This window comes from Rhipicephalus sanguineus, chromosome 2 (genome assembly GCF_013339695.2).
Source record: "Rhipicephalus sanguineus isolate Rsan-2018 chromosome 2, BIME_Rsan_1.4, whole genome shotgun sequence".
Classification (NCBI taxonomy): Eukaryota; Metazoa; Arthropoda; class Arachnida; order Ixodida; family Ixodidae; genus Rhipicephalus; species Rhipicephalus sanguineus.
Genome location: NC_051177.1, coordinates 57,694,240 through 57,717,802, shown reverse-complemented (window position 1 = coordinate 57,717,802; position 23,563 = coordinate 57,694,240). Strand labels below are relative to the sequence as shown.

The window sequence follows — 23,563 nt, the reverse complement described above, 5'->3', positions numbered from 1 at the left end:
TTGCAGGCGCAACGCCCCTAATTTTCTTTCAATTTGAAAACTGCCCTTGAGACGCGCACGACAAAGTGGCCCTTTTCTGTAGCCACTCGTGATGTGGATGGAAAAAAACAAAGAACATCTGGCACACCTTGCATCAGACGTCCCAGTGTGGCAGGAAACGCAGGGTGTCACTCCACGCGCCGCAGTTTAATAGAAACAGAAATATCTTAGAGCCTCTGATTCCCCATTGTCGACACTTGCAGCGCGTTGCTCAAACACAAAGACGTAACAACTGCGACAGTTGTTAGTTCACCCTTTGCCCTGTGCATGCCTGTGTGTTCTTTTCGGTAGTCCTTACTTGTGCCCCATTAGGTGGCAGTTGTCAGCCTGTTCTCTCCCTATTTCATCTGTGTCTTCGTATTGTTATGTATTCAAACCAAATAATAGTAATATTTGGGCTTCAGCTTTGCGCTGCAAGTATCGAGCTGCTTCGCGTTCTTCGTGTGACATTCCAATTTCTCGCTATCGCATTCATTGCTTCGCCCTTGCGGCGAAACTGTGACTTTTTCTGCGTCGAATAGACTGAAATGCACTACTTGCATTTTATTCCATCTGGAAATGCACTGATACGTTCTCTTTTTTTTTTTTTTGCCATGGGTGGTTTGAGCACTTGTCACTAATTTTGATGATGCCTTACTACGTCATCACGCTCGTGTTCTAGAATGTCCAAGTGGTCGCGCAAGTCGTGTACTATATATTTACCTTAATTTTTCGATTGCTGATGCGCTGCTGTGTATAATATTGACGTTTTAGACGTTCTGAAGCATTGGCAATTCGCTCTGACACGAAATATCTTTTGCCATCCACCGCGGTGGTGTAGCCGTTACGGTGGTCGGCTGCTGACCCGAAGGTCGCTGGTTCGATCCCGGCTGCGGCGGTTGTATTTCGATGAAGGTGAAATTGCAGAGGCCCGTGTACTGTGCGATGTCGGTGCACGTTAAAGAACACCAGATGGTCAATATCTCCGGAGCCCTCCACGATGGCGTGCCTCATAATCATATCGTGGTTTTGGCACGTAAAACCCCATACGTATTATTATATTATTTGTCCTTAGCGTCCCTTTAATGGAAGCGATTTGTAAAGGTGCATAACTCATAAACCAGTTGTAAAAACATTGAATCTGAACTAACAAAAATTGTTTAAGGAGACAGGACGATCTGTTGCAATTACAGAAATTGGAGTATAGCCAATTTAATCCTTTGTGCGACAGCGGCACACATACGTCCCATTTTTCTTTCTGCGGGAAAGATTTGCTCCCACATCACCCGTTGCAATTAGCGCAACGATAAGTCACTCGTGTATTACCTAAGTCTTCGCATTCTCGGGCGAAAATCTTTTGCCACACTTTCGAAGGGCGGAAGTAGTGTTACGGTGACGTTGAATTTCGATAACTTTTTCGTGATAGCTTCTGAATTTTCTCCTTCTTAAGATAGATAGGAACCTTACAATCAAAATACCGAATAATTTCCTCTTTTTCTGGTATTTCAGAGAGGTGACTTTAGCTTCCAGTCATCACATGTTTTTGTAAATTTGCGGAATAACTTGACCGATAGAGTACGGCCACAACATTTTCGGTGTCGGCGGTTCTTTGGCCATCCAGGTACAAAACATTCGGCAGATCCCACGCGTTGGGGGAACCTGTTGCATGCGAAGCAGGGGCGTAGCCAGGGGGGGGGGCTTATGGGGCTTCAGCCCCCCCCGAAATTTTTCGTGCTCTCATACACCACCAACCAGCGGCGTCACCTGGCTGGTGGGATTTATTGGGCTTCAGCCTGATTATCATTTATTTAATTATTTATCTTTTCTGACCCTCAAAATGTTAGCAGAAGCAAGTTTGATATCGGGCTGTACACAGATGGCTCAAAAGTGGATGATGACACAAAACATCAACTGCTAGCTTCTCCTTGCATTCCTCCGCCATGCTATATGTTGAAGTCTATGAACGATTTTAAGCAGAAACGAAGGTTTACGTGGCTTGGCTGGACAGGTACCGATGGCTTAGCTACTCAGCGCTTCAAGAGGGTGCGTTTTGCCGAGTGTGTGTCCTTTTTAGCAGAAGTGAGATTGGCAAGGGCCAACATGCGCGCACTAAGGCCCTCGTATCCAAGCCATTTCAAAAGTGGAAGCACGCGCTCGAAGTCTTCGGTGCACACGAAGTCACTAAATATCACACTGACGCTAGTTTTCTTCAAACCTTCTCAGGATGTGTGCCCAGTGTTGTTGATCAACTGGACCATGGCAGGCAAATTCAAATAAGAGAGACCCGAAGGAAGTTACAGCCTATTGTTGAGACAGTTCTCTTTTGCGGGCGGCAAGGTGTGGCTCTCCGTGGACATAGTGACAGTGGTTCCATGGATTCAAGCACAGCCTCCTCTACAGATACAGGCAACTTCAGAGCGCTGCTTCGCATGCGCGCGGATTGTGGCGACACAGATCTAAAAAAGCATTTGGAAAGTTGCCCAAATAAGGCCTCATATTTTAGTCCAGATGTACAAAACCACATTATAGAAATCTCTGCTGCAATCGTCAAGGAAAGCCTAGTCGCAAAAGTAAACGCTGCAGGCTGCTTCTCCGTACTTGCTGATGAAACGACGGATGTTGCTGGTATCGAGCAGCTTACTGTTTATGCAAGGTATCTTAATAAGGATGCGAACGGAATCGAAGGAGTGTTCTTATAGGCTTTGTGCCAATTCACGACCAAATGGCCGGGCCCTCGCCGACACCATCATAAGGCTCCTTATAGAAATGGGAATTAACATGCAGCACCTCTGTGGTCAAGGCTACGATGATGCAAGTTCGATGGCCGGCAAAACGAATGGTGTTCAAGCTGCTGTTCGTGAGAAATATCCAGCCGCACTCTATGTACTCACTGCGCATTGTGTGTGCGGCATGCGTTGTGTGTGCGGCATTGTGTGTGCGGCACACACATCTAGTTGTGTGTGTGGCATGCTCCATCACAGACATCCGAAACTGTTTTGGGACTCTGAAGGCGACGTCAGTCTTTTCCCGTAAATCTTCTAGCCGCTCACACGTTTTGCGTAAAATGATAAGTTTGAGCTGTCCTGGACTCTGCAAGGCAGCGCCTTTTGGGACTATGCGAAACGCGCTGGGCCGAGAAGCACGATGCTGTGCTTTCATTTGTGAGCCTCTTTGAGCCGTTGATTGCACCACTAGAGGAGATTATGTTTAACGGAAATGGCGAAAGTCCAGTGTAGGCAAAGAGTCTAATGTTGGCACTCTTGTCACCAGCATTCCTTGTAAGCCTGCATGTGACGGAGCACGTGTTGGCACTGACTTTGCCACTGTCAAAGAAGCTGCCGACTAGGAGTATCGACATGAGCGCTGCCATTGACGACATAGAAGTGGTACAGCAGACAATTGAAAGTGACCGCAAGAACACGAATGTTTCTTTCTCAAAAATATTTGCACAAGTGCAGGCATTATCAGAAAAACTGAATGTGGAGATCACCAGCCGTCGAGCCGGTGTCCGGAAGCAAAACCTTGTGAGCAATGCATTCGAAAGCGCGGAAGAATATTTTCGCAGAACCCTGTTCATTCCGTTCATGGACCACGTACTAGCCCAGTTAAACCAACGGTTCGAAAAACACAGGGCACTTCTAAAGGACTTTTCAATAATTGTACCATCCGCAATACCACCAATGCAAGATGATCGGGAGAAAGGAGCAGAAAATCTCCTGACCGTTTTTGCGCATGACGTCGAAACCAGGGCTGGTTTTGGAGAACTGCGACTATGGTGGACAAAGTGGGCGAACAAAGCAGCAAACCAGCGCCCCCGTACTGGAACCGATGCCCTCTCTCATTGCGACAGCAGGTTCTATCCGACTGTGTACAAGCTACTCCAGATTCTAGTCACCCTTCCAGTGACCACTGCCAGCTCAGAGAGAACGTTTTCAAGCATGAGGTTACTTCAGAACTACTTACGCTCCACGATGTCTGAGGAACGCATGGTTGGCCAGGCACTTCTGTAAGCCCACAGAAATGTCGATATCAGCGTGTCGGAAGTCACTGACCGTTTCGCTAAGCTTCCTCGCCGTGTCAACTTTGTCTTTTGATACCGAGCAGGACAAAAATCAGCGCAAACGAAAGGAAAAGACACTGCTGTTCCATAGTTCAGGTCAATGAGCCCGTGATTTTGACGCAATATTATTGTTCACCACCTTTTAAAGCCGTGAGGATTTTGTACCTTTTGGCAGTTAACACTGTGACCTAATATAAACATAAGAATACGGGCATCAGGTGAACATTACCAGCCAATCGACAGCTTCACCTTGTTCACTGAGAGGTCGGCATACGCGGCGTTACCAAACAAATTCAACTATTGGGAAGCCGTACTAGCAGCATTGTTTGTTACTTTCATTTGTCGTTTTTGTTCTTCATTGGTTTTTGAACTAGAAGCGGCAACCCTCCTTTTATATTGAGTGCACAATAGTGGTTCGCACTTTTAAAACAGTTTTGAAATAGTTTCTTTCGTTATTTCTGCACTCTTCCTTTATAGTTCTGTCCACATGGTGCGTCCGAGACAGCAGCTTGGCCCAAGGACATATCAATTGGGCATTATGTATAGTGATCATTGCTTGGTTCCGTTTATTGATTGCATATTTAAATGTACATTTGTGTAGTTTTGCGTAAGCATACTGCGCACTGTTTCCGGTGACTTATGTTTTGCCCGTATTCGAGGTGTACTTTCCCATTCTTGCTTTTCCCTGGCCGCATCATTTGTGCAAAAAGATGAACATTTTGCGTAAACAATCTACATTAAAATATTTGATCTCGTCCTGGTTACTTTGTGGACTTCATTTTTTTTTTGTTATCAGGCGCTTCTTCAGTTCAAAACTGATGCAGTTCCGAAGTTTACGTGATATTTGCCGTACCTGTTACACACACAAAAAAAATATTGAAACGGTTGAAGACAGCTGTTCCTGGAAAGATTTTGCGGGCATGCCAACATAATATTTTTACGAAAGAAACACATTTCTTACTCGTTCTTAACAGAGGGCAGCATTCAAGAAGTGATTTGCAACATCTAATACAAATTGTCACTGGTAATACATGTTAATGGTAATTCCAGTGACAATGTATGTACATGGTAATACATGTACATACCCACGCCTTTTTTGGAAAATTATGAAACCGGACGACAAAACCACAGTCTCTCTTTGTGACACTTCTGGATCCCCCGTTGCCGATTGCGACGTTCCATCCGTCAACTCTGCATTTTGTCCCGTCTTTACTAACGAACCTAACAACGAACTTCCTGATTTTCCGCATTTTGCTTTTCCGCCAATGCCAAAGATTGAATTCAATTCAGAGGGAATTGTAAAAGTTATTAACCAATTAAAGAACTCTTCGTCATGCGGTATAGATGGCATAAACGCCAAAATTCTGAAAAATACAAAACATGTATGCAGTTCCATACTGTCAATCATTTTTCAGCAGTCACTCGGCACAGGTGAAGTCCCATTAGACTGGAGAGTTGGGAAGGTCATTCTGGTCTTCAAGAAAGGTGACCGCTCATTTGCAGGTAATTACCGACCAATCTCGCTTACTAGTGTTTGTTCAAAGATCATGGAACACGTCATCTTTTCTCATGTTGCTACATTTTTATCATCCGCAAACTTCTTTCACCAAAACCAACATGGCTTTCGTAAAGATCAGTCATGCGAGACCCAACTAACATTATTCCTGCACGACATTCACCTTCATATGGACCGTAACATCCCAATTGACACACTGTTCTTAGATTTTGAAAAAGCCTTCGATAAGGTACCCCACTCCCGTCTCCTTCTAAAAACCTCGCGTCTAAACCTTCATCGGCATGTTTTTAACTGGATTAAAGCATTCCTAACAAACCGTGAACAATTCGTGCATGTTAATGATCACTCCTCCGACCTCTCCCATGTCTTGTCCGGCGTGCCCCAGGGTACCGTCCTAGGGCCTCTTTTATTCCTAATATACATTAACGATATTCCGCTTTCCGTTGAATCTAACACCCGTCTTTTTGCTGATGATTGTGTCCTCTACCGCCCTATAAATAACCCCACCGATGTCTCCCCTCTACAGCATGACCTCTCACGTATTCAGCAGTGGTGTGCCACCTGTTTGATGCCCCTTAATGCGAAAAAAAAAAAAAAACATTACTAATTTCTTTCCATTGTCGCCGAAACCACACGCCGGCTATTTACACAATCAACAACTGTCATATAGCTGCTACTGACTCGATTAAATACCTGGGTGTCCATCTTTCGAGTGACCTATCTTGGGGCGACCATATAAATCACATAATTCACTCCGCTAACCGCGCTCTTGGGTACACACGCCGTAACATTTCCATGGCACCACCTTCCGTTAAACTACTCGCTTATAAAACCATTGTCAGACCAAAACTTGAGTATGCATCTGCTGTCTTTGACCCCCACCAAACTAATCATATCAAAATTCTTGAGTCAGTAGAGAACCGAGCAACCAGATTCATTGTTTCAGATTATTCCCGCGACTCGAGCATCTCCGCCCTCAAATCCCAGCTAAAACTTTCTACCCTCACTCTTCGTCGTCGTATTGCACGTCTCTGCCTTTTTCACAGATTCTTTTATTCAACCCCGGGGAAAAACCACTTCATCCAGCCGGTCCATCGAGGTCATCGCACAAGTCATCCAAACGCTTTGATTCCGCCACGTGCCCACACCACCTCATTTCAGCAGTCCTTCTTTTTGCGCGCCGCCCGAGACTGGAATGACCTTCCGAACGAAGCAGCAGTCATCCGCGATTTCGCGCGCTTCAAAAATGCCACCCAGGAAGTAGACTCAAGCACATCCACCTCCATCTATACCGCAATTTTCATGTCACCCACCCCTCATGTAAAGTCCCATACGGGACCTTTGTGAATATAATAAATAAATAAATAAATAAATAAATAAATAAATAAATAAATAAATAAATAAATAAATAAATAAATAAATAAATAAATAAATGTTATTCATATACTTAGTCGTTCTAAAAATTCTATGAGGACGTCGCGCTGCAACGTGAGCCCCCCCCGAACAAAATTCCTGGCTACGCCACTGATGCGAAGCAGTCAGCGAGTACTTCTATGCTGTATTTTATGACTTTGTGCCGAACGTTACGTGGTGGATCGACGTGTTTTTGTAAGTGTAGTAGCTGTGTGCGCATCGTGGGCTTACCAGGCGCGTCGACAACACGGGCGTTTAAAGGGTCACTTATGGTGCGACGTAACGTCAGCCCTCGCGTTAGAGTACATACGTCAGTATTATCGAAACTAACTGCACTTTATGGTGCACTCATGTGAATATCATACGTAACTTTCGTTAATGTATTCCTCCGAGGTCGAGCAGTGCTTCAATTTAGCTTGCTGAATCGGAGGAATACAAATGTAATGTTTATTAGATTGCTATAACAGACGTTAATCTGACATGACGCCTGTATCGTAGGAGTACATATGTAGTGTTTAATGCTTTCTTGTAAAATTAGATAGCCAGCACCAGAACCACAATTGACGTTGCACCAAAATTACGCCTGCATAGGATGTTTTTTTCCAAACCAGTTATTAGACTAACGTGGCTCTCTGGTAGAATACCTGATTGCCACGCAGAATGGTTGGGTTCGATTCCTGTTGGGATCCTAACTTTTATTCTTTCGATTCGTCGGGTCAATGCTGCCGATGTCAGTTTTTCTTAACGCTCTCGCATTTAAATTACCAATGTCTGTTCTCGCCGTTCCTGGGTAGGTATAAACTGTCAATCACCTACGGCGCATACCCGTAGACCGCGGCCCATGGTAAACGGGTATGTGCCACACATGTGTGGAGGAAAGGGTTCGACGACATACGCGACAGGATTCTCACGTTATTCATGTCATGACCCGACAGTCATATTCGTCAAATCCTCTTACCCTGCCATGCGAATTTGGGTCTACACCAAGATAAGGAGGCGATCATGAGGGCTCCCAGACGTAGGCGGATAGATAGATAGATAGATAGATAGATAGATAGATAGATAGATAGATAGATAGATAGATAGATAGATAGATAGATAGATAGATAGATAGATAGATAGATAGATAGATAGATAGAAACGCTCAAAGTACCAAAGGTTCGCTAAGAAATGCTTCGCATTTAAAATTCAGGGAGCTTGCACATGCAGCTCTACGCCAAACCTCTTTAGAGCTTTACGCTGCTTTAACGTAGTGTCGCATGTTGTACAAGTCGCTTTCTCCTCCTTTTTCTCTTCCAGCTTACCTTGTGCTTTGTTTGTGGACTGTATTTGATATTGCTCTTCTATATTTCTTGCGTTGGGTTAGTGTATTCTGCCCGTTACTCCTAACTTCGTTGTATTTTGATTTTCCATCTTTGTTCGTATTTTCCTCTGTATACTGTCTTCATTTGATCGTTTCGTGTTTGTATTTTTGTTTTGCGTGCCCCGATACAATGACCTTACGGCTGTTACTGTGCATTTTAAATAATTGATTGATTGATTGATTGATTGATTGATTGATTGATTGATTGATTGATTGATTGATTGATTGATTGATTGATTGATTGATTGATTGATTGATTGATTGTCATTGTAACATTGCATGCTAACAGATAGTGTTACGTGCAATTTGCCAGCACCAAGTTGGCTTGAAAAACCGTGTTTAACGATACATTTGTTCCTTTATGAAAAAGGGAGTAAGACACTACCGGTTATTACGTCATTCACAAATGGCTGTAAGATTAGATGTATTTCAAGTGGCAACTGCACGAAACGCGCTACGATGGGCGACGGTATGACAGAACAGTTTCGCGGTATAACGTTCATTATTGGCAGGAGTGAGCAGCGTCCCCTCAGAAGTGCCCTATTGGAGGCAGGTGGGTCTCGTTCATCCCGCGGGGCTTGCATAAACCCATGTCGCTGCCCTTGTAGAAGATGCAGCGGCACTCGGCCACGCACATGCGCCACGCGACGCCGCCACAGGTTTTACCGCACTCGGCCAGGTATTGGGAGTTTACCGAGGTCAATACACCACCGTGCCCTGCCAGCAGCGCGACCATCAGCAGACAGCGCACCATCGACACCGAAAGAGAAGCCATGGTGGACGAGAAAGGGAGCCGAACGCAGTCAAGTCAAGCCCGACTGTGAAGACCTGCGCGAGGGAGGACGCGGCAGTGGTCAGCAGTGAGCCATATAACTGAGTGAAGCACAGACAGTGTGCGCACGTGACCGCATGGTGAAATATATGTACGCAGGAGTTAGAAAGCGACGTCACGACATACTCAAAGCATTGAAGAGTATCAGAACTCTTGATTCCAATATATAACTGTTGCTGTTTTACCACGATATGATTATGACATGCCGTAATGGAGGGCTCCGGGAATTTGGGCCACCTGAGGTCCTTTCCCCCCCCCCCCTCTTTTCCCAAACCCTCCCACTGATGTCCTCCTATCAGAACGCAGGCCAAATACAAGGTATTTACCCCCCCCCCCCCGAATACCTAGTCTGGCTCCTGTTACGTAAAACACCCTGTATTAGCGGACTGCTTAGACAGTACGGAGCTCGGGGAGGCCCTGTAAATTGAATTATTGCCATGCCCCATTGTTGTGAGCGAGAGCTTCGTCATTACTTCGTAGAAGACATTTCAAACGTCCCGTAACTAATAGAATACTGCGCGCTTCGGATGAAGGAAATTAACGCAACAAATTACGCGCGTTCGCACTCCGCTGTGCATACTTGGTCTAGGAGCATGCCGGCGATGTTATTATTCATGCTAGTGTTGGTGATTGGGCAAGCTTCTTAGGATGAAAGCTAACATAGCTGGCTGGGTTCATTTGAGAGATGCGTGACGCTTAATCATATCGCCCTGGCACCATGATCGCCATGAAAAATGAAGGCAGTACTTACCGACTAGCGTGAGCAAGTCCTTCGAAGAATAAACGTGGTGCTTGAAGTCCTGGCTGGAGGGGAATGTCGTGATGATGATGCTAACAATCCTCTGGCATGTCACATACCCACTGCTGTAGATGGCTCGAGAATCGAGCCTTCCCAAGATGGCGTAAAACCGAAACTGTAATTAAAGTTCAGTTTAAAGGAACACTAAAGGCAAACATTAAGTCGGCTGGATTGTTGAAATAGCGTTCCCTAAACCTCGTAATGGTTGTTTCGTGCCAAGGAAATGCTTAGTTTGATAGTAAACCAAGTTTTAGTGATCCGCATACCGTTAGCGCAATTGAAGACGCCATCCTCCAAGAGCGGCCTATTGACGTAGCATACGCTATGCCCGCACTGCCCGACATCCGGCGCTGCGGCGCAAGGAGCTTTAGCGGAACACATCCCGGCGAAAACAATAACGCCATTTTCGGGACGTGCTCAAGCGCCGCCATCTTGCACTGATAACATTGCAGTTTTGTATCCGTGTCAAATAAACAAACAGCGCTACGGTGAACTAGCACCCACGAAAACGCTTGGGCCAGTACATTCAACGTTTCATGACCATCATCATTTCATATTACGACGTGGAACATCGGCAAAGCAATCGCTTATCACTCCAAGATGGCGGTGCCCATGAATCGAAAACACCGTTCTCAAGGGTAACGTCAAAAAGTTATTTTTTGCATGGAATAGACTAAAACGCACAACTTGCATTTTATTCCATCTTGAAATACACTGAAATGTTTTTCTTTTGCCATGGGTAGTTTGAGCACTTGTGACTAATTTTGATGATGCCTTACTACGCTCGTGTTCTAGAATGTCCAAGTGGTCGCGCAAGTCGTGTCCTATATATTTACCTGAATTTTTCGATCGCCACGGTGGTGTAGCGGTTACGGTGGTCGGCTGCTGACCCGAAGGTCGCGGGTTCGATCCCGGCTGCGGAGGTCGTATTTCGATGAAGGCGAAATGGCAGAGGCCTGTGTACTGTGCGATGTCAGTGTACGTTAAAGAACACCAGATGGTCAAAATTTCCGGAGCCCTCCACTACGGCGTGCCTCATAATCATATCGTGGTTTTGGCACGTAAAACCCCAGATATTATTATATTATTTGTCCTTAGCGTCCCTTTAAAGGAAGCGATTTGTAAAGGTGCATAATTCAGTTGTCAAACCATCGAATCTGAGCAAACAAAAATTGTTTAAGGAGACAGGAATATCGGTTGCAATAACAAAAATTGGAGTAGAACAAATTTAAGGAGGGGAAAGGCGGAGCAATGAGGGCAATAAGAAAACATTTCCAGCGTTTTCATCGGGCAATGCCTCGGCAGCCAACGAAACTTGAGGACGTTCGCGATGCTTACTCTCAAAAACATCTTATGCTGTCCGTTCTCGCATGGAACTGGTAAGTCTCTGTTCATCGCCGAGGATCGACGAATGTGTAAACTGCTTATTCGGCACACAGCCACCATCAGTTGTTTAATAGAATTGCAGACGTTCCCTCTGTTCCTACAGTTACTTGCCAGGGCGTAATCCTTTTGTTGTTGTTGTTGTTGTTGTTGTTGTTGTGTAAGGACTAGCAGATAGTATTACGTCACGTTAACCGACGGAAAATTAGCTTTTACCCAATTAATGGTCTCGTGTCTGCATAAAAAGTATTTGTGCATTTGGAAGAAAAGAAGAAAACGACAACTGGTGGCTTTCTTTATACTCACAAAAAAAAAGCAAGATTATATATATTCGTGGCTAAGCTACGTGAAATGTGTGATGGCGAGCGTGAGACCCACAACAAACTATAATGATACAAAGTTTATTCATCGGAGGAGAAAGTAGAATGCCCACAAGAGAACCTCATAATGGAAGCTGGTTGGTCAAGTTCCTGTCGATTGGCATGCATATGCCGTAGTCGCCATCAAAATTGACGCACTCGCACGGTGGCGCACACGCCACTACCACAAAGCCGCCGCACGTTTCGCCGCATAGGGCAAAGTCATGGCAGTTTGCCGGTGTCAGTACGCCACCGTACCCCGCCAGCAGCACGACCATCAGCAGACAGCGCAGCATCGACATGGAGGGTGAAGCCATGGTGGATGAAGAAGAAAGCCGGGCGCAGTCGAGTCAAGCCCGCGTGTAAAGCCCTGCACGAGGAAGCGTAGGTGGTCAGTCGTGAGCCAGCAAAACCATCGAAATACGGATTGAGCGCGCACGTGACTCATGTATGCATGGTAGAATATATGCGCAGGATGGAAACGTCGCCTTGAGATTACGTCATTCAAGAATGTCAAAAGCTTTGCTGCCAACACACTCGCGAAGTGACTCGGGAGGAGGCAGAAAAAGAAGATGGATGCATTAGACGGCACACTAGTTCATTTGTAAGAAAGGAAGTAAAAGAGCAACCGAAGCACTTTCTCACTCACAAAATGCAGCGAGATCGTATAGGTTCAAAGCGCAAACTGCACGAAATGCGTGATGATAAATGTAGTAACGATGAAAGAATAATACGGTAGAAAGTTCTTTATGTCGGAGAGGTCGGAGAGGAAAATGTCCAGGGTACCCTCGGTGACGGATCCTGACGAGAAGATACTTTACTCGTAGAAAAAAGCCAGTGTCACCACACAAAGGAACTTCATAATGGAGGCAGGTCGTACTTGTTCATTCCGTGCGCCAGGCATATGCCGGAGCCGCCCGGGCATAGGCGTAGGCAGAAAATGTTTTCAGGAGGGGGGGGGGGCGCCACCTTGATTTCAAGTGAGGTACGCGCAGGCACATGTGGTCGAGTATCATTTTGGGCACTTTATGCAATGGCAAAAAGATATTCTCGGGGGGGGGGGCACGAACACGGTGTGCCCCCCCCCCCCCCTGACTACGCCACTGCGCCCGGATAGTAGACGCAGTGGCACTCGGGCACACACTCGTAGCCCACGAAGCCACCGCACATTTTACCACACTCGACCTCAAGTTGGGAGTACCGAGGTCAGTACACCACCATAGCCCGCCGGCAGCACGACCATCAGCAGATAGCACAGAATCGACATGGAGGGAAAAGCCATGGTGGATGAGGGAGCCAGTTGGACTCTGTGAAGTCAAGCACGACTGTGACGCCCTGCGCGAGGGAAGAGCGAACCGATAGAAGCACGGACTGAGTGCGCACGTGATTGTATGGTGAAGTATCCAAGCGGTACAGTGACGTCACATCGCGATTACATCATTCAAGGATGTCAAACTCTATTTTTAATGAAATATACAGCTTAATTAAAGCCGGCAACCTCTATTGCGCTTCTTTCGCAATTTCAATTGGCGCGTAAAGTTCCGGTTTGAATGCGCCCCTATGTTGTCATCTTGCATGTGTCGTTTTCCGCTACGATTGCACGTTTATTATGGAAATTACTGCTCGTTTTTTATCCGTCCTTCACTGAAGAGGAAACCAACAAATGCGTTCGTTCTGAAAGTCACTGACACGTTTTCTCGCTCTCTGATGCGAACCCATTACGCATTTAGTGTACATATTATACACGCATGATGCAGTTACTGGTCTTCCTGAAATGCACAGTGAAAATGGAAGCCAACAGATGAAAACACAATCTGCAGTAGAAGTTGTATAAGCAGTGGTAAAGTACCTCAGGCAGGGTGGCTGACGGTTCAATAGATGGGCATAGTACATATGTTTGTGAATGGTATCTTGTCGCCCTCGGACGCGTCAGGTATATTTATGGCAGTCGGGACGTAACGTGCTGGAAGTAACTCGATGGTATGGTGACCCAGCTAGGTGGGCCACGTTTGCACAAGTTCACAAGGACAGTGGTTCTAATCCAGTATGCTTAGACTGATTTTTTTTCCGGAACCTCTACATTGGCGTATGACAGTTCATAGACGGAGTGAGATCTTCTCAATGTCTAAGTTTGCATCTCGATGCAGACAACCGTTGTTTTATGTCTTTGAGTGGCGCCTGAAACCTAAAATCGTCGAGTGCTAATTGGGCTACGTTAGTCCAAGTGAAGCCATGCTAAGAACACCCACGGAGCTATTTAACACGATCCATCTCCAGTTCAGAAATTGGTCTCCCTGATGGAGTACTTGGCCACTACCAACCTTATGAAGCTTAGAGCCTTTCTTGCCGATATCCCTGTCGCATAGCGATGGAAGGACTTGCTACGTCAACAGTTGTACTCCTACTGGTAGTGCCACCCTTGTTGGAGAGACCCTAGTAAGGAGCCCGAATAAATGGAATATCATGAGTATATGCATCGGTGCGCTTAGAGATGGCATTAGCTCAAAGTGTTGTTGTTGTTGTTGTTGTTGTTGTTGTTGTTGTTGTTGTTGTTGTTGTTGTTGTTGTTGTTGTTGTTGTTGTTGTTGTTGTTGTTGTTGTTGTTGTTGTTGTTGTCTCCTCATGGCGCATACCTAGGGCTCCGTGTTTTCGGTGTTTATTTTTCTTGAAAATCGGCGGATGTTTATCGGAGTTTATATTTTTGGCGGAAATTCGGCGTTTATCGGAGATTATTTCTCGTAAATCCCCAATTCTACGAAATTCAAAGTTTTGCATTATTCTCGAAACCCCAAAATATATGATCAATTCATATCTGAATACTAAAACATCTAAACACACGAAGCACATTTTGTTTTCTAGGAGGTTTTAATGCACAAAAACATACGCACAAGCGAAATACTTGAACACATAAGACCTGTATTTGTGCGTATAACAACTTTATCCTTAAAGCTTATTGTAAAGCACGCAAGCATACTTTGCGAGGTTGCTGTCAGTGATCGAAGCGCGCTCCTTTCGATTGACGACACTCAGCTTTGAAAATGCCCTTTCAACGTTAGCGCTAGAAACGGGAAGCGCCAGAAGGCGCAGCGAGAAAGTACTGACCACTGGACATTGTGATGTCTCCAAAACGACAGGGGTTCAACAATGTTACATATTTCATAGCACTGATAGCTCGCAAAATCACTCAGGAGCTGGCTCATGTTGTCAGTTTCAAGAAGCACTAATTGAAAAACAGGCGCATAGGTTTCGAAAGCGCAGGGCAGCTCATGCTTCACATTTGGATTCACAATTTTAACACAGTACCAAAACGATTCTTCGGTGTACTGGAGTTGATCGCACAGGTTCCTCTAAGATGTCTGTCTCCACTTTTTGGCGACAGCAGCATAGTATCCGTAAAAATCTGCGACAGTCGTTAAGCGGTCAGTCTCGTCAAGGAGGTCCAACAGACTTGTGACATCTGATGCGAAGACCTCTGTTGGATCACGCCATTGACTGATGAGTGCGTGCAAACGAACCCCCAGTATGGGATAAACTTGATGTACCAGGGTGCTCTCTGCCTCAAGTTCCTTAATGATTGAGAGCACGGCACACGAATTGGTCTTCAGAAGCCTCATCTTAAAGAGCAAGTCGTGCACAGCTTCAGGCGATGAAATAAGACTCTTGAGCTTCTCACACTTCGTTCCCTTGGCTTCGTGGCTTCTTAAGAAAGACAACATGGCGCGCCAGTAGTCCAAAATATCTTCTAGAGCTTCATAAAAAAAGAACCACCTCGGCGAACATACGGTTTTCAGCGACTTGGTGGACATGCCCATGGCCAAGCACACCATACCAAACTTACGGCGCAGCTCCCGCGACGACTTCAACAGGGCAGGAAAATCGTGAACTACGTTAAACGAGCTCGTCCTGATTCCATCCTCCAGAGCGTTGTTGAGTAGGTGGCACGGATCTTTGAAGTGAAGCGCCTTGAATTCGGGGTTGGAGAGTTGCAAGTCCTTGCGAAGCTTCTGCATGTAAGAAGCTAAGTCGGACCACAATACAGCTACGTCGCCTAATAGAGCTACGCGCGGTAAACTTTAAATCGGTCAAACCATAAGATATGTCAATGAGCGTTTAGAACTTGCCCTTTAGATAAAGAACGGAACCAGGTAATATTGGCCCTTGAAATCGGAGTTTATCGGATAAATCCGAATTGTCCAAAATTTTACTGGCGAAAGTTTGGCGGATTTCTTCGGATAAAACCGAAAACACGGAGCCCAACACATACCGAAAGGAGGGGATCGCCCGATTAGTTAAGGTGGGTGACATCGGTCGCACTGGGGATGGTGATACAATAACCTCCAGCTATGGCACTTACCTACCACTATAAATAGTTCAAGCTCAAGCGTTCCTAAGACAAGAACTAAAACGAGAAAGAACAAGAAAGTGTTAGTACTAAAAATCCACGCATCTCCATGAAGTGAATCATGGCGAGTGGGCGAAGCTCTGGGTATCGTATGGGTGAGTAACCATACGTTACCCGAGCGTGGCCCCATATAATGTAAATTGAGTTACATAAAGTGACAAAAGAGTCGACGACAAAGCCAGGTCCTAAGGTCCATAACGTATACGTTGAGGTCGCCGACTAGCATAAGGGTTTGTGCTTTTTGTAGGTGTTTTATATTGTTCTGTCACAATTATGATTCATGTTCGTCTATCTAACCTTTTGTTATTCACATACATATATATGCAATGTAAATTGAGTGACATAAAGTGACATAATGTGACATAAAGAAAGGTCCATAACGTATACGTTGAGGTCGCCGACTAGCATAAGGGTTTGTGCTTTTTGTAGGTGTTTTATATTGTTCTGTCATAATTATGATTCATGTTCGTCTATCTAACCTTTTGTTATTCACATACACATATATATGCAATGTAAATTGAGTGACATAAAGTGACATGATGTGACATAAAGAAAAATCCATAACGTATACGTTGAGGTCGCCGACTAGCATAAGGGTTTGTGCTTGTAGGTGTTTTATATTGTTCTGTCACAATTATGATTCATGTTCGTCTATCTAACCTTTTGTTATTCACATACACATATATATTCAATGTAAATTGAGTGACATAAAGTGACATAATGTGACATAAAGAAAGGTCCATAACGTATACGTTGTGGTCGCCGGCTAGCATAAGGGTTTGTGCTTGTAGGTGTTTTATATTGTTCTGTCATAATTATGATCCATGTTCGTCTATTGCAAACCTTTTTTTATTCACATACACACATGTATGTTTCGACTATATTAACGGTTTCTATATACCTTGACAGCCGACAGTGAGAGTCGACAACAAAGCTGGATCATAAGGTCCATAATGTGTACGTTGAAGTCGCCAACGTAGTATAAAGGGTTTGTGCTTGTAGGTGTTTTATATTGGTTCGTCGCAATTATGATTGATATTATTCTATTGCTAAATTTGATGTTTCGATTTTACACGGTACTGTGCCGTGAGCACGGACAACGAACAACAACGGACAAGCCTCGACTCTAAGGTGCTTCGCCCCTAAAAAATTCAAAGGAAATGCGCTGGAAAGCTTCTATGGCACTAAAGCAGTCAAGCAATCTGACCCTAACCTACAAAGAGTGTTGAAAGAATGGATGAGGAACAGTAGCCGCATTAGAGAACGGGGGTAGCAGTGTTCAAAAAAGGAGAGAGACCTCACAATGAGTGGGCTGTGCTTTCCGTTTCCTTTGTTCTTCTCACTCAACGTTCCCACAGCGAAAGAAATAGGGGGACGTTTGGGATGTCTATAGAGGGTTCGCGAATAGATGGTTAGTCACGCTTCCTCGCGGGAGAACTGCGTATATGGAGGGTGGTTAATCGGCAAACGGTCATTTTTAAATATTTAAAAGAAGAGCAGACACTCCCCTTTGGCTCTATAGTAACCACAATATTGCGTTGTCAGTTTGTATTTCTTTTTTTTTTTCGTTATTATTGCATAATCGATAGCCTACGTTATGTTCAATCTGCCAACAGCAAAGTAACTTCTACACACGCATCTGTCAGTGAATTTCTGCTCCAACATCACAGGGGAAAAGAAAGGATCCCATCAACAATCCCACGTCTTCAACATGACATTGCCTGTGACCAAAAAAAATGTACACACTAGGATGGTCTGCAGGAAGGCTACAAGATAGTGGGGATGCAGGAATGCATAGTTAATAAAAGAGAGAGATGCCGCCTTTTTCTGAAGAACTGCGCTCTAATATAGGCGTCGCAGATTATATTCTCATTACGTCAAGTTGCTTAAACCCGACCATTTTACTGCATCTTGCTAAGTTTCGCTACGTTCGTTGTCGAAAATGACTCCTACGGATAGTTATACAGTCTCTCGGTCACCAAGACACTGTTGAGGAAAGTTACCGCGCTTTCAGGGTGACAAGCACGTTAAACTTGAGGTGTTCGCGAGTCCTGTAGCGCGGTGACCCTTGAAGACCAGCGCTCTAGACTCATTCTCTCTCTTACCGGTGTATTTACGCGCGCAGGACGGTAACATCCCTCTGTTCCTGGCTGTGGAAGCGGGCAACCACGGCGTTTGCCGAGACCTGCTGGGCGCCATGACGCGCGAGCAGGTCTGCTACGTGCACCCGGCGACGGGCAACACGGCGCTGCACCTTGCAGCACGTCGACGAGACCTGGACATCATGCGGTTCCTGGTCGAGTGTCAGAGTCCCATCAACCACCAGAACGCCGAAGGACAGACTCCGCTGCATGTCGCTGCCCGCGAAGGGGACGAGCAGGCCGTCAAGCTGTTCCACCATGCGGGCGCCAACCCGAACCTCATCGACAGCGAGGACCGCACGCCGCTGCACATCGCCACGCAGCTGGGCCACGTGGGTGTCGTCGAGCTCCTCATCGACAAGTACAAGGCGTCCGTGCACCATCGCACCAAGGTGGGTGTGCGCATGCGTGGGCGTGCCCGTGTAGTGCCTAGCTCCGGCTCGTTCTTACACAAATTTGTGCTTCGCCCTGCGTGTGTCCTCAATACGCGACCGAAAGACCTTAAGTGCATCGCAGATTATCTGCAGGACTCCCGGCCTTTTTCGGAGGAGAAGCTTTTGGGCGCTTGGAAATGTATAGACCACGCCCAACGCTGTTTAAAGTGCCTATTGAGGTTTCTCAGAGAGACAAGTTTAGATCCTCGTCTTTAGAGCATGCGCTATAATGTAAAAACTTATGCGCGTAGTGCACGTGCCCATACAGTACAGAGTGTGTACAGTAGCTCGTTGCACTATACTACAGTCACCTGTCCTCATACCTCCCTCTTTCTCTCTACCCTTTCCCATTAGCCCCGTGAAGAGTAGCAGGTTAGAGACACGTTTCCTAGGCAAACCTCTCCACCTTTCTCTTCAATGAACATTATCTTCTTGTTGTGCTTCACACAACAATAACTGACGGAGGAGGAGAGAATGGAAGGACCCTGTCTTCTCATATGGGATTTATATGGCCACAGCCGCCATCATGACTGTTTGGTATCACAAGACTTGATACAAGAAGGTTGTTTCCTTCTGATATTTTTAGTCATCCAACCAATATGGCAAAAGAGGCTCGCAAGTACATTTTAATACGCCACGCAAGTACTAGAACCAGTTACTGAAATTGAATATTTTTGTTGAGATTTAAATATTTAATATTAGCATTAGACTTCATAAATTTATCTTAAATCATTCGTTAATGGCCGTATATATGGGTTTAGCATGGTTACCACGACAGCGTACGACGTTGAAAGCATGAAGCCGAATATAAGGAATATTAAGCAAGAACAAACGTATGCCAGCCCTCATTTGTATACCAACAGGGAATTCTGCATGCAAAGACGGCAATCTGATGAGCGACATATGCTCGTGTTGTGCGGTACTTCCGTATGCCATCTTCGTGCTGACACAACCGCGCTGTTTGCTTTTCTTCCACAGGATGGAAGCACACTGATGCACATTGCGGCTGAGGCTGGAAGGCCTGAAACAGCCATGGTCTTCATGAAGAAAGGCGTCCCGTTACATATGTCGAACAAGGTACGGCAAGAACAGCGATACATTTGCTTTTCTTTCTTTTTTTCTTTGTTCGTTGACTCAGAGGCATAGCTTTCCAATTCCATAAGGGGGGGGGGGGGGTGTTTTGAAGCCAAACTGTGCATTAAGGGAGGCACTGAAAGCATATCCGTCATTTTTGTGACCGAGAGTTGGAAGTATATTTACGCATGGTTCATTTCAGAGTTGTGCTGCATGCCTACAACAGCATGCAGCTGTTATGTAGCCTCCTTGATTATGACTGGGGCTGGTAAGGTGTGCGGCTCTGAGAAGGGGTGGGAGTGGGGGGAAGGGTAGCGTACTCTTGTTCTCCCGTAACTGACTATACTCTGTGTTATACTACTACTGGCGCAATTTTTTTTTTTTTGACGAAGGACAAAAAAGACACGGACATGCGCCTGTCCGTGTCTTTGAAGTTGTATAGCATGGAGTACCAACTAGCTCGAACCCACACCTTGACTACTCCCTTCATTGTTGTTGAGCAACACGGGAAATTGACGCAACCGAACCGCTTATTTCGCAGGCTGGCGCCAAGTGCATTCACACAGCGGCACAGAAGGGCTACGTGGATATCGTCAGGACGCTTCTTCAAAAGGGCGAACATGTAGACGTCAAAACAAACGTAAGTTACCCAAAGGAGTCTGAAGTTTCTTTGTTAGATTTTCAACGAAAACCATTGCATGGTTCACGCTGGACGTTTTCTGTCACTCAACCATTGCATGGTTCAACTTTCAGCTTCGCCTTTATTTTTTTCTGTCAGTATCCAATATAGAGATTGACTGAATTAGCAAAATCCGTATGTTTGTCTATGATGGGGGAGGGCGATTCTGACCAGTAGAGTATCCATGCACCCTTTGACTGTTACTGTTGATGCTTGGATACTGTAGGCAAATGACAGTAATACTGGGATTATTTATTTGACAAGAGACCAGGTTGTTCAGAATGAACCGTTGTGCGAACGCAGGACGGTCACACGGCACTTCATGTGGCCGTGTCCGCGGGTCAGGCGCTGGTCGTCGAGACGCTGCTGGGGCACGGCGCGCAGGTCCAGTTCAAGGCCGGACCCGTGAGTACAGCCTACGTCATTATTAAGGCGAAAGCCTTAGATGCCTCATCAAAAGTGAAAATTGACCGTCAGCGTCGGCAGCGTCGGCGTCAACACGAGTGATGCGAAAAATCACCATCACGTGATGACGTAACCATAGGACATCACATATCGCCGAAATTTGTGACGTCACTGTGACGTCGTTGTGACGTCACTGTGACGTCACATAACGTTACTTTACATGATGCCGTAATCGCATGACATCGTCGCTTGGTCAAAGGTGGGTCGATCACGGAGGCAGCGCAAAACCGGGTGAGGCGCAGAAAGCTTGCAATGCCTCCTCCGATCCTGGAGGCAGTGCAAAACCACGTTAAGCATAGAAAGCTTCTTTCGTAGGGGGGCATGGGAGATTCAACACATCCATTGAGAGGAAAAAGAAGATTGCTTTTGCCTTCGATTCGTCTCAGGCGAATGCATAGGGGACCCTCTGAGTTTTTGACACCACTCGTTGAAGGACACTTTCGCATAGTTTTATTGTACTGATTCTACAAGTAAGAAGAAAAACATATGGTGATAGTAGTCGTAGTACGTAAGAATTAATAATGTGTTCGCTGACAAGTACCTGACTGTATGCAGCTGCGAATGCCGACTGGAAACATCGCCCGCTAACTCCGATACTTTAAGTGATGTCTTGTTTCGACGTAGCAACTTTGTCCACTGACACGGCTACTAATTTTAAAAAATGCACTTTATTTCAGAACAACGAGACGCCACTGCACATTGCTGCGCGTGTGAAGAACGCCGACGACTGCGCCGAGTTGCTCATCAAGAGCGGCGCGGATGTGAATGAAAAGGATGCGGTGAGTCACCTGAAGATGCATCGAATTCCTTTTTAAGGTGGAAACCTGGTATATGTCTCATGAATCAAGAGACTTTGCGAAATTTGGCTAGACCTGACAATACTTCGCGAGACTTCATGAGTAGTTACAAGGAAAGCTAAGTAATAAAGGTCAGTCAAAAGTCATGTGATGCTCAAGGAAATGTATGTGTGCCTTCGGCGTACCAAAAGTCACATTACCACATCAATGACGGAACCCTGTAACGCCATCATGACCAAAATTTGTGACGTCATCATGTCACATACCATGACGTCACGTGATGGCATCATACGACATCGTCTCTTGGTCGGTGGTGGGCTGATCCCGGAGGAATTGCAACACCAAGTGATGTGCAGAAAGCTTTAGGATGGGGGGGGGGGGGGGTTCAATACAGAAGAAAAAGATGGCTTTCGGCTTTGAGTCGTCTAATGCGAATGAAGGGACCCGTTACTCATCACAGTCGTGACTCGTCACTCACCTGTAGTGTGCTGCAGTTTCAACTATAATCAGGAAAGGAATACCAGCATCGTAAACGTGTGGACGCGTGCTAACCACGCATATGTTTGATGCGCTTACAGCTGCGGTATGTACTGGGCGTAGTACTTTACACTCACTGATATTTTCCCTCCCCCCTTCTTTTTTTTTTTTTGCAGAACGGAGAGATACCATTGCATTTCGCTGCACGCGAAGGTCATCTGAGGACTACAAAGCTATTACTAGAAGACAACAGCATATCCGACCTGCTCAACAAGGTGAGAGTTTCTTACCCTCCGGCTGGTGTTTAGATGCGCATGAACACTTGTTTACGCGCGTTACCAAGCATGTTGATGCACGTTCTGCAGCGGATGTTTGCGTACTGCATCTATATACGGTTGACATAATGATTGACAGAAAAGTTCACTGCGAAATTTATGCATTGGATTCTTAAGTTAATCAGGAAGCGAAGACACGGCGCGTAGATAGTATCTTAACTGGCGACACAAGGTTTGTTGTGCGCTGGGGCTGCCGAATTCATAAAGTTAGCGGAAGATTATTTATTTGGTCTAATGATTCGTTCGTTCATTTATAATTATTCCGACAGGACGGAGAGAGTCCTCTTCACGTGGCGGTTAAGAACTGTCACTTTCCGGTGGTGCAAGCCCTGCTGGAAGACTGGGAAAAGAAAAACTCAGACCCGGAAGAAAAGAAGAAGCTGGCCAACCAAAAGAACATGGTAGGCGCATCAACTGCGGGTTGGATGCGTAGCTGCTTTCATTATTTGTGTTGCGGCTGTTAACGCGATCTGAATGGTTCGCAGGAGGGCGAAAACTCACTACACTACGCGGCCACCATAACGGAGAAGCAGAAGCACTACGCCACCGAGGACCGCGACATAATGAGAATCCTGCTCAAGCATGGAGGCGACGTCAACGCCGAGACGCGGACGGTAGGTTTCGTACATATTTCCCACTTTACAGTTTTCCTGTTGACTCGGAGAATACATTCTAAAGCAGAGACGTTAGCGTATAGCCGGCCTAGCAGTTACTTGGCGCATAAAAACTTTTTACTCGCCTTTGTGCCATAGCCAACTATACGCTAACCGAAGACCGTGTTTTACAATATTGACACCAATTAAGTTAGGCCAGACGCGTGGTCTTTAATGCCTAAAACACGCCTTGTAAGCACTACCCGACTCTGCCCTTGAAGCAATCGTTTTAAATTGCCGACAACTTTACTTACAGTTCAAGAGATGCGCGCTTCGTAAGCTTTACTGTCACTCTCTGGGCATTGTGTACCGCGCAATATGTAGCTGCGGTTGCGAAGTTTGACGTTGCTTTGTGCCATCCAT

The 23,563-nt window shown here is 45.7% G+C and overlaps 1 protein-coding gene across 1 annotated transcript in view; it reads left to right on the top strand.

The window, feature by feature from the left end:
- The window catches only part of LOC119383019 (uncharacterized), a 129,708-nt gene that overhangs the window by 91,007 nt on the left and 15,138 nt on the right, over positions 1-23,563 (top strand). Inside the window, 7 exon segments of the mRNA XM_049412391.1 lie at positions 18,271-18,678; positions 19,699-19,797; positions 20,336-20,434; positions 20,777-20,878; positions 21,616-21,717; positions 22,389-22,487; positions 22,817-23,161. Of these exon segments, the coding sequence (XP_049268348.1) occupies positions 18,271-18,678; positions 19,699-19,797; positions 20,336-20,434; positions 20,777-20,878; positions 21,616-21,717; positions 22,389-22,487; positions 22,817-23,161 (1,254 nt within the window).